The sequence below is a fragment of the Alexandromys fortis genome, unplaced genomic scaffold (genome assembly GCF_014885135.2).
Source record: "Alexandromys fortis isolate MF-2015 unplaced genomic scaffold, M_Fortis_MF-2015_v1.1 scaffold_27, whole genome shotgun sequence".
Classification (NCBI taxonomy): Eukaryota; Metazoa; Chordata; class Mammalia; order Rodentia; family Cricetidae; genus Alexandromys; species Alexandromys fortis.
The window spans coordinates 11,840,275-11,854,029 of record NW_026067952.1 but is presented as its reverse complement, the minus strand read 5'-3'; the positions used below and the strand labels follow the sequence as shown (position 1 = coordinate 11,854,029).

Genomic DNA, 13,755 nt, shown 5'->3' with positions numbered 1-13,755 from the left:
GGCACGGTGGCACGAACTAATCCGAACTAATCCCAGCATTCAGGGACAGAGGCAAGCAGATCTCTGAGTTCAGGATAGCCAGGGCTACACAGTGAAATGTTGTCTCAGGAGGAGAAAAATAAGATTAAGGAAAATGCAGCTAGTGGGATCCCAGCATGTGTAATCCCAGCACTTTGGAGGGTGAAGCAAAAGGAGAAAGGAAGGAGCAAAGAAGGAAGGAAGAAAGGAGCAAAGGAGGGGAAAGAAAGGAAAGGAGAAAACACACAGGTTACAGAGTTGGCAAAGAGCTTGCTGCACAAGCTTGAGGACTTGAGTTCAGATCCCCCAGCATCCCTAAAAAGTCTAACATTGTGTCATGGACCTGTAATCTCAGCTCTAAAGGGCAGAGACAAGAGGATCTTGGGGGTGTGCTGGCCAGCTAATTTAGCTGCACCACTGAGCTTCAGGTTCAGTGAGACACACTCTCAAAAGAGTGGAGATGCCAGGCATGGTGGTACATGCCTTTAATCCCAGCTCTAGGGCAACAGAGGCAGGCAAATTTCTGTGAGTTTGGGACCAGCCTGATCTACATAGTGAGTTCTAGGTCACCCAGAACCACATACTGAGGCTCTGTCTCAAGAAAAAAAAAGTGAAGAGCAATAAAGAACACCTCTGGCCTCTACATGTACATGCATAGGCAAGTGTACCTACACATAATCACACACACACACAAAATACATACTGTTATGTGGAAAATGCTTGAATTCAACAAGAAAATAAAAGAAAACCAAAACAAAGTAACTTTATCAGGTAACTGTAATTTCTCTATTAAATTAGCAACCACAAATCTAATTTGAAAAGCCAGTGCTGGCAGACAAGGAAACAGTTCACGCCCCTGTGGATACTGCTGGTGACACCACAGTCTGCCTCAAGCTTTCTGAGGAACAATCTGGTTTTGCATATAATAACTATAAAACTTTTCGCAGTCTTGGATCCAATTAGAAAATAATAGAGAAAAGGCTTTTTATTGGCTAGGGAGATGGCAGGACCCAAGTTCAAATTCCCATACTCACAAAAAAAGTCAGGCATGGCTGCAAACACACCTGTAGCCCTAGCACTACTTGAGGTGTGGACTATCCATGGGGCTTTCTGGCTACGAGCCTAGCTCCAGATCCAGTGGAGAAACCCAATGTCCTCCTCTGGCCTCTAGATATCTACATGGACACACACAACAACACATGACCAAACATGTATATGTATATACCAAAAAAAAAAAAAAAGAAGGAAGAGTAAAAAGGATGGAAGGAAGGTACATAGGAAAAAGACAGGAAGGATGAATGAATTTCAGTCTGGCCTGGTAATGTAAGCCTGTTACCCCAGTTACTGAGAAGGCCTGATTTCCATAGTGAGTAAAAAGCAGCTACCTTGGGTAATTTAGTAGAGGGTATTTCAAATTTTTTAAAAAGTAAGAAAAGGGTTGAGGATCTGGCTTAGTGGTAGAGCATTTGACTATTGTGGGTGCTGCCCTACATTCAATTCTCAGTATGAAAAAAGAAGAAAAATAAATTTCTACTGCACACACATACACACAAACTATTAATAAATAGGCATCTCAAGTTCTACAAACAAGAATTAACCTTTTACCACTGTGCACATCGATATGATTCTAGATCACCGAGTAATATAAAATGATGAGCATATGATCTGTTCAAGTGAGTGGTGGTGTACAGTCTGTCCTGGCCTACACAGCAGACTCTTCTGTATTTGAAACCTCACACTTTGCAAAACTTCCCTTCTACAAATGGACTTGAATCCATCTCGGTCCTGCATTTGATGTGTGCTCTTTTATGGGACCGGACGAGTAGTTAAGGATCAAACCCAAAGCCTTTCATGAATGTTGACTGTTGGGCTCCACCACCAAGCTGCGCCCCCAGCTTAAGGTGTATACTTTTTGGTTCTTTGGTTTTGTTTGTTTGTTTGTTTTGTTTTTCAAGGCAGGGTTTCTCTGGGCAGCTTTGGTGCCTGTCCTGGAACTAGCTGTTGTAGATCAGGCTGGCCTCAAACTCACAGAGATCCGCCTGCCTCTGCCTCCTGAGTGCTGGGATTAAAGGTGTGAGCCACCACTACCCAGCGAGGTGAAAATTCTTTATAAGATGAAAAGAGCTGACTGGAAAGCAGGCTCCTGGGTCAGACTGCCTGAGCTCACAGTGCAGTGCTGTCATCTGGTGGGTTAACGGAACGAACCTCCCAACTTTCTAGTTCTAATCTGTGTGTCTAAATGAAATATATTTACTCTACGGCTAAAAATACAACCTACCCCACTAAGTTCTTTAAAGCTGAAATGGGATGATGTCTGCAGAGGCCTTAACGTAAGTGCCTCACATGCAGGCTGCTCTCCACAGACATTAGCACTTCGTACTCTGCAATCGCTGTGTTCCAGAGTCACCGCTCACTACATTCTGAAGTAGTGCAGAGGTCAGCCAGGTGTAATGGTGTAAGGCTGGTTGGTGCCTCATGCTTCAAAATAAGACAATACCAACCATTACTTTCACTAGTGTGGAGTCAACTGCTTCCTGAAAATAGCAGATGCTATTTAAAATTTGCGATTTTGGGGAACTGGAAAGGTGGACAGTAGTTAAGAGCACTGGCTGCTTTTCCAGAAGACTCAGATTCAGTTCCCAGCGCTCACAAGGCAGTTTGTAACTGTCTGTAACTCCAGTTCCAGGAAATCTGGAGCCCTCACACAGACATACATACATGCATGCAAAACACAAATGCACATAAAATAAAATAAATAAATTTTTATTTTTTAAAATTGCCATTTTGTGTAATCACTGTAAGAACCTTACAAGGGAAGAGCAATTATTAAGAAATAAAAACATAAATGAGCTCAAAGAGATCTATGTACATCAGGTGTAGAAGAAAGTGCCCAGGGCTGGAGAGATGGCTCAGTGGTTAAGAGCACTGGCTGAGTTCAATTCCCAGGAACCACATGGTGGCTCACAACCATCTGTAATGAGATCTGGTGCCCTCTTCTGGCATGTGGGCATACATGGAAGCAGAATGTTGTATACAAAATAAATAAATGAAATCAAAAAAAAAAAAAAAAAAGGAAAAGAAAGAAAGTGCCCAGTGTTTGGTGGATCCCAACTACAAATATTCTAAGTGAACTGTCCCTATACCCTACACACTTGCAACGACAGACACATCTAAAACTTAGTGGCCATAAAGACTCCTTTGTTTTTTAAGTGGCAGCAGGAAGACCAACTCCCAGCAATACTTTTAAAGTCTGCTTTGTTTTGTTGTGGCACCAGGGATTGAAACAGGGCCTCATGTGTACGAGGCAAACATCCAACCACTGAACTAATCTCTGTAGCCATTCATTTCCCATGTGATTCCTCCCCAGCCCCCTGAAGGAACCAGACCATGTACCAAGTGTCACTTAGGCACTGGCACCAGCAATTGCTTACCTGGAGGAGATAGAGAAGTCCTGGGGCAAACAAGGTGACTGGGTACAGAGACTGATATGTTGCTAAAGCGAGAAAAATAGCACTGAGGAAAACACTGCCTGTGAAAAGAAACAAAGGTGTAGAATAACCCAGCCTTATCAATCAAGATCTCACACAACACCAAACTCCTAACTGCCCAATTACCTGCCAAGTGCTCCTCATATGCAAGGTACTGTGCAAACCCAAACAATAAATACTTGGCTTTGAACCCATGAAAGGAAACCACGGAAGTCAAAATCAACCTGCATTGTCACAGACATGTTTCTTAAGAATTTTTCATATCCAGACTGATTTTTATAAAACCTTAACCCAAAGATTTAGAAAGAGATAACATCTATTAACATCCAAGTCTGAGGCACCAAGTTCTTTAACCTGAAACTACTATTCATGATATTCAGAGTTGTGAAACCCAGCCCTCTGGATATCACAACAGCTCATCACTCTGAAATACCTCTAATCTTGACTGTTTCTTCTTTTCCAAATAAAAACATATTATTGATGCTTTATTTTTAGGTCTCACTTTGTAGCCTAAGCTGACATCAACCTTGTAGCAATCCTTTTGCCTAAGTCCTCCAAGTGCTGGGGTAACAAACATAAACCATCAAATCCAGCTAAGAGTACACTCCTTTTATTAATGAGGCTACTCCCTACAGAAACAGACCACTAGGGAGTCATTAAGCATGTAATGAAAGAATCTGTGATGATGTGAAAAGGTACAATACCTTGTTAAGTGACATTTTAAGCGATACGGCTTATACCATCAGACTCAGCTTGTCTGTTTTCTTTAAAAACTTTAAAAATGAACATAGCCAGGCAGGTGGATCTTTGAGTTCAAGGACAGCCTGATCTACAAAGAGAAACTCTATGACCAAAAAAATGGGGGAAAAAAACCAATGACAACAGCTATTCCCTTTCAGATGTTTTAAGACAACTAGGTATCTTTATATCAAGGTGAGAGGTTTCCATACAGGCTTCAAAGTGACCTAGAAATCAGCTGAATATAATGGTTCAAAGCACGTGTCTCATATGATTATGGTTTATAAAACAATAAAACTCATGGTCATTCTCCTGAGTGTAGAATCAACTCTTTACTAAAAATAACAGAAATCTTCTCGTTTGTGTTTCACAAGAAGAGAAACCCCTCATTCTTCTCAAACCGAGGAAGTTCACACCTTTCTCAAGCTCCAGGGACACATAGCTGATCAAAGCACTCGCTCCTCTGTTTACTTGATTGCAATCTCACCATCTCCCCAAGTCAATCTCACCATCTCCCCAAGTCAATCTCACCATCTCCCCAAGTCAATTTCACCACCCCCCAAGTCAAATCTCACCATCCCCAAGTCAATCTCACCATCCCCCCCAAGTCAATCTCACCATCCCCTCAAGCAGTCTATATACTTGAAACATACAGGAACTGCCTTGGGGAAGAGAAAAGGCTAGGGACATAAGTGTGTGATAGACTTAGAAGGGGATGGGGAGTGGTGGGAGGGGAGGTAAATGGGAGGTGGTGAGGAGGCAGAAATTTTTAATAAAAAATAAAAAGAAAAAAAGAATTCGAAGGGGATTATGACAGGCATGGAAAATAGTTTAAAGAAGGTGGGAAATGTAGTAACAAAATGCATGCTTTAAAAAGCATAGGGGAGTACTAAGTGGGGAACAAGGGGAACAAGCTGGAGGAGAGAAACGTCATGATGAAATCCTTATGTTATATGTTACTCTTAAAAATAGGTTCTTTTTTTAAAAGATAAGAAAGTAGAAAAAAAAGAACTCCAAACAATCCATTCTTCAAACCAAGACACTACAGACTAAGAACCATCGTGGTGGACAGTGCAGTAAGTAGAATGGCAGAGAAAGGGGGAGTTGGACATAAAGGACAAAGAGCAGAATTCCAGGAACAAGGCTGTCCCACTGCAGCAGTGAGTGACGGACAAAATCTGAAATTCAGGTACTTGCTACAAAAGACAGGGACAGGCCTAGCCAAGTCCTGACACCAGGGGAGGCCTCCTCCTTCCTACTGAGCTGTACAGATCTGGAACTGGAACCAGGTCACCCTAAGAAAGGGAGGTGGCACCGTGGGAAAGGTGCTTTGCTTAGCTCAAAGCAAAAGTAGGCTTGGGATTCCTTGAATAATAATTTGTGGGAGATTGGCTAAGGGTGTGGAAATGCTAGAGAGAATTCCTTATTTCACCTGCTTTTCTCCATACCTGGTCGCTGGAGAAAGGAAAGGCCATGAAGGGCCTGTGAGAGCAGGGAGGCTACAGCTCCAACTCATTCATTCAGACGGAGGAGGTGAAAACACATGACCTTCTCCTCCCTCTCTGCCCCAGGAGACACCACGGAGTGGAAGAAACAGTTACCTCCTGCCCTAATTGCCTACGATCAATAAATACTTATCTGGAACAGCTGTCTATAAGACCCAGCGAGGAAAAAGGCTAAAAGGCTAGCAGAGGGGTAGAGAGAGCTGAGAAATGTCTTAGAAAATGTGCGCTGCAGATAAGGAGAAAGCATTCTGCCTTCCTTTTTATTATGAATGAATTAATTTAGAGACATGGTCTCTCTACACAGCCCTGGCTGTCCTAGAATTCACTATGTAGACCAGCTTGTCCTTGAACTCACAGATATCCCCACCCTCCCCCACCCCGACTCCTGGGTGCTAGGATTAAAGGCATCTGCCACCACACCCAGCCCTTGGATGATATCTTAAATATCGTTTTTTTTTATTAGTATTAGGGATTATAAACCAGGACCTTGCTAGGCAAGTGCTCTACCACTGAGCTACATTCCCAGTGCCTAGATGGAAATCTTAAGAAGGGAGAATCTGTCCCACCAAGCTGTCTATTAGTAAGTGGCATCAAGTCCAGCTGGGTACCTCAGCCCCACATTCCCTCTTACTCCAGTGCGCAAGCCCAGATTCACCTCTGAAGTAAGTTAGCTCTTGTTCTCAACTAACACCAGTGTTCTCCGACTCTTTCTTCTTGGCTCCTCCTTCTAAAACAGTGATTTATCTACAAAGACCCAGTCAGGTATGGCAGTACACAACTATAACATTGAAGGATGTCAGGAGCTCAAGGACACCTTTGGCTTAGATGAAACCAGCGTGGGCTACATGAGATCCTGTCTCAAAAACAAAAACAAAAAACAAAACAAACAGAAGAAACAGTCTTTTCCCATTGCTGCTATGTCATGTGGTAGCAGGGGCTCAAGTGCAATTCGAGATTGGACTCCACCCATAACTCATGGGGCTGTAATGGGCATCCATACTGCTTTACAACAGGAAGCACTGAAAACCACTCTCAACCACAATGCCTACCATGTGGAATTCTCAGAGCTGCCAAAGCCTTAGACAAGTGCCAAGCCTACCTTTGTGTGCTTGCTTCCAGTTGCATATGTCAAGTTGGTGGAGACTCTTTGTCCCGAGCACCAAAACACACAAATTTGATGACAGCAAGAGACTAGGGGAATGGGTGGGCCTCTGCAAAGTTAATCAAGAGGGGAACCCCATAAGGAGGTTGGCTGCAGTTGTGTAGTGGTTAAGGACTATGGCAAAGAATCTCTAGCCAATAACATCATTGAAGAGTTTCTCAAATGCAGGAAATGAACAAATAAACCTGGCTCATTAAAAACAACACAAAACCAAACAGACTTCTGAACGTCACATCTTATCAGTCAGATTAAGTTCAAACTCCAAGAGCAAACAAGATCCTCAGTATCTTCGTTTTGTCTCTTCGGCTTTCCCGTTCACCCTTGCCTACACATCCCGCCTTCCGCCACAACACGCGCCACTCAGGCTCTTCCTTCTGACTGAGCTTGTCCTGTCACCTTCAGCAGCATGTGTAACACGAGCAGAGGTGACAAAAGAAGCCACAGCTAACACTGATTGCTCAGTTACTAGGTTACATGCATGTGTAGTGTCTACCTCAAGAATGTGCCAGACTCAAAGAGGCCCTGAGGAAACATCACAACAGACTTGGGAAAGAAGTACCTTTAGCTCATTTTCCTGTAACACACTAAATGTCATAAAATCACATATTTTATTCATTCCACCAGTAAAGAAACCAAGGCACAGAAGCAAGTTTAAGAAACTTGAGTTGCCCAACTGCCCCAGTCCATACTTTTAACTCTTGCTAAGCAGCCTGGTCTGCTGTCTTCTAGCAATGCTGGTTTGCCCTTTCTTCCCTATCTGTTTTAGGAATTTCTCAAGGGCAATAAATGTTTCTTAATTTTGAATCTCTTCCACCTTTTACAGCACACGTGATGAACGCATAACTGAATAAATGAACATCATTCAACAGTACACAGGAAATCCTTTTAAAAAGTACTTAGCTGGGTGTGATGGCACGCCTTTAATCCCAGCACTCAGGAGCAGAAGCAGGCAGATCTCTGAGTTCAAGGACAGCCTAGTCTAAAGTGTGAGTTCCTAGACAGCCAGGGCTACACAGAGAAACCCTGGTTCAGGGGGTGAAAAAAAAAAAGACAGACAGACAGAAAGAAAAACAAACACATCAAAGGGGGAAAAAAGGAAAAAAAGACAGACATAAAGAAAAACAAGGGAACTGGAGAGATGGCTCAGTGGTTAAGAGCATTGCCTGCTCTTCCAAAGGTCTTGAGTTCAATTCCCAGCAACCACATGGTGGCTCACAACCATCTGGTCTGGCGCCCTCTTTTGGCCTTCAGGCATATACACAGACAGCATATTGTATACATAATAAATAAATATTAAAAAAAAAAAAAAGAAAAACAAGCACGTCAAAGGAAAAAGACAGTCAGAAAGAAAGAAAAACAAGCACGTCTTGAGGAAGACCTCCCAGAGCATTAGAGAGGGTAATGTGGCCGGAGGGAGTCATAACACAAACCTACATTAGAATGGATCAGATCACCCAGAGGAGCAGTTGAGGCTCACAATGCCAGGGGCATGGCAATGGCTGACACCTGAATTCTGGGGTAGAAACACGGTGCTACCCTAGCCAGTGGCCTGGGGACAGGCATGGATGGGCACACACACAACCTAAGCAGAAGTAAGAGAACATATGGAGGTACAGAAAGACTTAGGAGGAACTGCTAAGTTGTGCAGAAATCTAAAAGTGGTAAGAAGAATGAAGAAGGCATTGAGTTAGGAAGAAATGTGATTGGCACAGGGGCAGGGAAGATGAAAAGAAGGAAAAGGTTACTAAATATTTTAGACAAACTGTGCAATAAGCAAACACTGCCAGAGTTTGCGCTGTGTCAAACATGCTGGTGTCAGGGAGACCGTGACTCAGTTCGTGTGCTCACAGCACTCCCGGTAAACAATACAAAATATAAGACAGCAGTACAGTGGGAACAGATAAGCCCATCAGGGCTACACCTGAGTTTGGAACAGTGAGGTGAAGACCCAGCATCTGAGGAAAATAGCATTGGCAAAGCGGGAGGGTGAGGGTGAATGGTGTCCTAAGAACAGGGGGTGTGAACTAACACAAGGCAAATGGGAGGCTGGAGGAGGAGCTAGAAGAATGGGCACGGGTCTATAGGACAGGAAAGGGAAATGGAGGCTGGGGAAATCAAGTTCAACTGATACTCAGCTAACTAGTAAGTTCAAGGTCAGTCTAGGATACCTAAGATTCTGTCTCAAGACGACAAACAAAGCAATAACAAAAAGAAAAACATGTGAACCATGAGGATGAAGACAAATGAAAATTTTCAAAATAATGCGTTTCAGAACCCAGAATGAGAGACAGAAAGTTACCAGCATCCACAAGAGACACTTCACTCCCTTTTTTCTTTTGATACAGGTCTCACAGAGCTCAGACTGGCCTTGGGCTTGCAACGCACTAGAGGATGACCTTGAATCTCTAATCTTCCTTTCTCTATTTTTCAAATGCTAGGACTTCAGGCATAGGCCATCAACTCTAGTTTATGCATTCATTGTTAAGGCATCAGCTAGGCAAGCACCCCACCAAATGTGCTACATTCCCAGCCCATTTTTATATTTTTTGTATAGAGCTAATATACTTTTTGGTTTTTGATTTTTTTTCCCTAGACAGGGTTTCTCTGTAGCTTTGGAGCCTGTCCTGGAACTAGCTCTTATAGACCTGGCTGGCCTCGAACTCAGAGATCCACCTGCCTCTGCCTCCTGAGTGCTGGGATTAAAGGCTTGCGCCACCACCACTTGGTTTTGCTAATATACTTGAGTAAAAGTTACAATCTTCCATCTAAAGTCTCAACAAGCAGGCAGAGATCAGAGCATAGGGTTTAGTTCCACAAATAATCAAAAGTAAATACCTACCAGACTACAACTGAAATAATGGCTAACTAGGGGGGACTGTGGCATAAAGGATATGAGTTTTACCCCCAAATAAAACAATTTACTAGTATTTGCGAGCACAGCCCATAGAAGCACTAGGTTTCATGAGCAAAACTTCACCTTTGGCCTCGTCACAGAAACATTAGGATACATTAGCTAAGTTGATATGGGCACTGGTTGCCATATCAGGGAACGAACGGCATTACCCAATCTAACTCTGAATATGTTTTCCAACTCTCTGTATCAGGGTGGGGGCCAAAACAAGCCTCTGCAAGAAGGTGCCGCTAGGGACTGCACCTTCCTGATGGCCTGGGTGGGTAGCACAACAGCAGGGCAGAGCCGGAAAGAGACATAGGAACGAAACAAGGAAAAGCCAGGGGACTGACTCAGCATATGGTGTGGTGACATTCTGTTTGTGTTTTAACCAAGATCAGAATGCAGAGTTAAATCACGAGAAGCCAGGCAGTGGTGGCACACACAAAGTCAGGTGGAGCTCTGCTAGTTCAAGGATAAGCTGGGCAGTAAGAAACTGCTCCAGTCTAAAGGAGAAACAGAGCTCACACAAAGGTGAACCCAGCACTTGGAATGGCGTGCCTTTAAGCCCAACAGTAGGGAGGTGGAGACAGGAGTGAACAGCTGGGAGGAGACAGGAGCTCAGAGCAGTCTGAGGAAACAGTTTGAGGCAGTCTGAGAACAGGAGCAGCCCTTTGATCTGAGCACTGATAAGGTAAGAACTCTAGTAGCTGGCTGCTTTGCTCCTCTAATCCTTCAGCTTTCACACCTGATAGCTGACTCCGGGTTTTTATTGTTGGGAGCAATTAGAGTTTGTGCTACACCATGGACTTAGCAAGGAATACACAGAGTCAGAGACTGGGTCACAGACAGTGACCTGTCTCAGGACAGACTGCCAATGGGACAGACTGGATTCTGACCAAAAGAGCTGAGGTCCCAAGAGACTATCAGAAAAGAAAATTGCACCAGCATCGGAGGCAACAGGAGGCGGAGGAGCAGCCAGGGACGAAGCCCAGTGCATTTACATCCCTTGGCACCTGTGCTTTCTCAACAATGCAGTCTGTGTGAAGGCAGTCCAGCCAAACCAGGGATGATGGAACTCTGAGCACCTGCTCTGTCCCAGACAGGACATGAGCATGCCCCGTGCTCTAAAACAGGCCTTTTAGTCACAACTACCATCCAGTCTTACAGACGAGGAAAAGGAAGGTGACTGGACAGTTTCCCTCCAGACCCACACTGTATCACCACACCATCTAGATCTCAGCCTCTATCTGAACCGTAATAGACAGAAGTCAGTGCGAGACTGTCTCAAAAGTCAAAATAGACACAAGAAAGTGAATTATCCCATCTTTAGCTTTAGCATTTATGAACTGCAAGTGTGAAGTACAGAAACAAAGGTTGAGGAATGACAAACTGATTCAGTTTTACCCAATATTACAGGCATTACTATTATAGTGGAAGAGTCAACGTGGTTCAGAGAGATGTGGCTAAGACAGAATTCTTCAAATATTTTAATAGATTAGGAACACTGTGATAGTCTCTATTTATAGCTGACAACAGTAGAAAACAAATGTCCAGCAACGGAAAGAGCCAGGCTGCAGAACAAATGTGTGAGAGAGACATGGATGGGTGGAGTGAGAAGGCTTGCTTTTTCTCTGGTGTGCTCAGATTGCTTTTATTCCTACAAATGCTTGAACCACTTCTAATTTTTAAAATTAAAATTAAAGGTATAAAGAAAATGACAAGTGTGTATTTAATGTCTGTATTACTTTAGAAAGTACACCAACACACACAATTTATGCAGTTCTGGGAATTGAATCCAGGGCTTTGTGCATGCTAGGAAAGTGCTCTACCAAGTGAGCTACATCCCCAGCCCTTTGCATTACTTTAGGATAGGCTCTCAAAAGTAGAATAAGCCAGGTATTATAGTGCACGCCTTTTAGTACCAGCACTCAGGAAGCAGAGGCAGGCAGATATCTATGGAGTTCAAGGCCAGCCTGGTCTACATAGTAAGTTCCAGAACAGTCAGAGCTACACAGAAACTCTGTCTCAAGAAAAATAAATAAAGGGGCTGGAGAGATGGCTCAGTGGTTAAGAGCATTGCCTGCTCTTCCAAAGGTCCTGAGTTCAATTCCCAGCAACCACATGGTGGCTCACAACCATCTGAAATGAGATCTGATGTCCTCTTCTGGCTGCAGGCAGACACACAGACAGAATATTGTATACATAATAAATAAATAAATATTTTTAAAAAAAGAAAAGAAAAATAAATAAATAAAAATACAAACATTTTAAGACTATTGATAAATGCCTCCCAGAAGGGTCATACAAACGTGTTAAGTCAACCGGCAATGTTCATAATGGAACATGTTACTATTATTATTATTATTATCATTATTATTATTATTATTATTATTATTATTATTATTATTATTATTTTACATGAGTAGAGGTCTTGTGATGTCCAAGTTACGCCTTCCGCATTTGAGTTCAAGGGACCCTTCTGGCTGGGATATGTATCACCATTAGTGGTGAAAATGTCACTTTTGTTTTTAGCACTGATGGTGACACATATCCCAGCTACTTAGAAGGCTGAGCAAGAAGGGCAGTCGGGTGATGGTGGTGCACACCTTAATCCCAGTACTCGAGAGGCAGAGGCAGGTGAATTTCTGTGAGTTCGGGGCCTGCCTGGTCTACAAGGGCTAGTTCCAGGACAACTAGGATTCTTACACAGAGAAAACCTGTCTCAAAAATAGAAGTGCTTGTTGCAAAATAACCACAACCTTCAGAACAAGAAAATTCAAGTTATACAATACGAGTATTTTTTTCAGCACTGGAGACTGAAGCTAGGGGCTTTATGCACTGAGCTACATCCCTGGCTGTAATATTATAAATAACCCAACAAATTTAAACTAAAAGGCCTAAAGAAAAAACAACCTAAGAAATTTAGACGAAACAATGTCTTACAAAGAGCTAAGTCATTCTTCTGTGCTTCCCTGCAAAAGGTCAGTACACTGTACATAAACAGTTCCATGATACATGATGTCACATGACTACTTCTCTTGATCTTAAAAATGATTAAGCAATAGTGTTTGGAAATAAGCATTCTTATGATAGGGATATTTTATAAGAATATAAATTTAGCAAACACTTTAAGAAATCGTGACGGCAGTAGCACAATGATTCCCCTGGTTGTAAATGCAAAAAATTAATACAAATGACAAAGCTAATTGTAGTAGTACTTAATTAGCTAAATATTAGGAAATTACCTAATATTAAATTGATTACAAATGTTCTAAGCTGGGCATGGTGGTTGAAACATACCTATAATGCCAACACTCGGAATCAAGAGACCCAGGCTGGTCTGGCCTACATCCTGAGTTTGAAGTCTATCTGGGTTACATATCAAAACCTTTTCTCAAAAAGGGGGAGGGGTTGTAGAAATGGCTCAGTGGTTAAGAGAACTTGCTGCTCTTCCAGAAGATCTACGTTCAATTTCCAGCACCCACAGCCATCTCTAACTCCAGCTCCAAGGACCCAACACTCTGAAGCATAGCCCCCACATGCATATATACATAATTAAAAATTAAATCTAAAAATGAATCTACATATATTCATTCACACAATGGAATAGTATTAAAAAAAAAAAAACAGGAAGATTTGGACTGGTCAAGGCGGCACACACCTTTAATCCTAGCCAGAAGAGGGCACCAGACCTCATTCCAGATGGTTGTGAGCCACCATGTGGTTGCCGGGAATTGAACTCAGGACCTTTGGAAGAGCAGGCAATGCTCCCAACCACTGAGCCATCTCTCCAGCCCTCATCACAATTTTATAAAAACAAAATAAAACCCAGATTACATCTGGATATGATCATCTGAGCACTTAGAAAACTACAAAGAGAGGACTATAAGTTTAAGACCAACCTAGACAGCATGGCAGTCTCTCTCTCTCTCTCTCTCTCTCTCTCTCTCT

The 13,755-nt window shown here is 42.8% G+C and overlaps 1 protein-coding gene across 1 annotated transcript in view; it reads right to left on the bottom strand.

Annotated features, from left to right (window-relative positions):
- The window catches only part of Pigu (phosphatidylinositol glycan anchor biosynthesis class U), a 96,950-nt gene that overhangs the window by 44,525 nt on the left and 38,670 nt on the right, over positions 1-13,755 (bottom strand). The window contains exon 7 of the mRNA XM_050151135.1: positions 3,450-3,547. Coding sequence (XP_050007092.1) covers positions 3,450-3,547 — 98 coding nt within the window. The remainder of the gene's footprint in view (positions 1-3,449; positions 3,548-13,755) is intronic.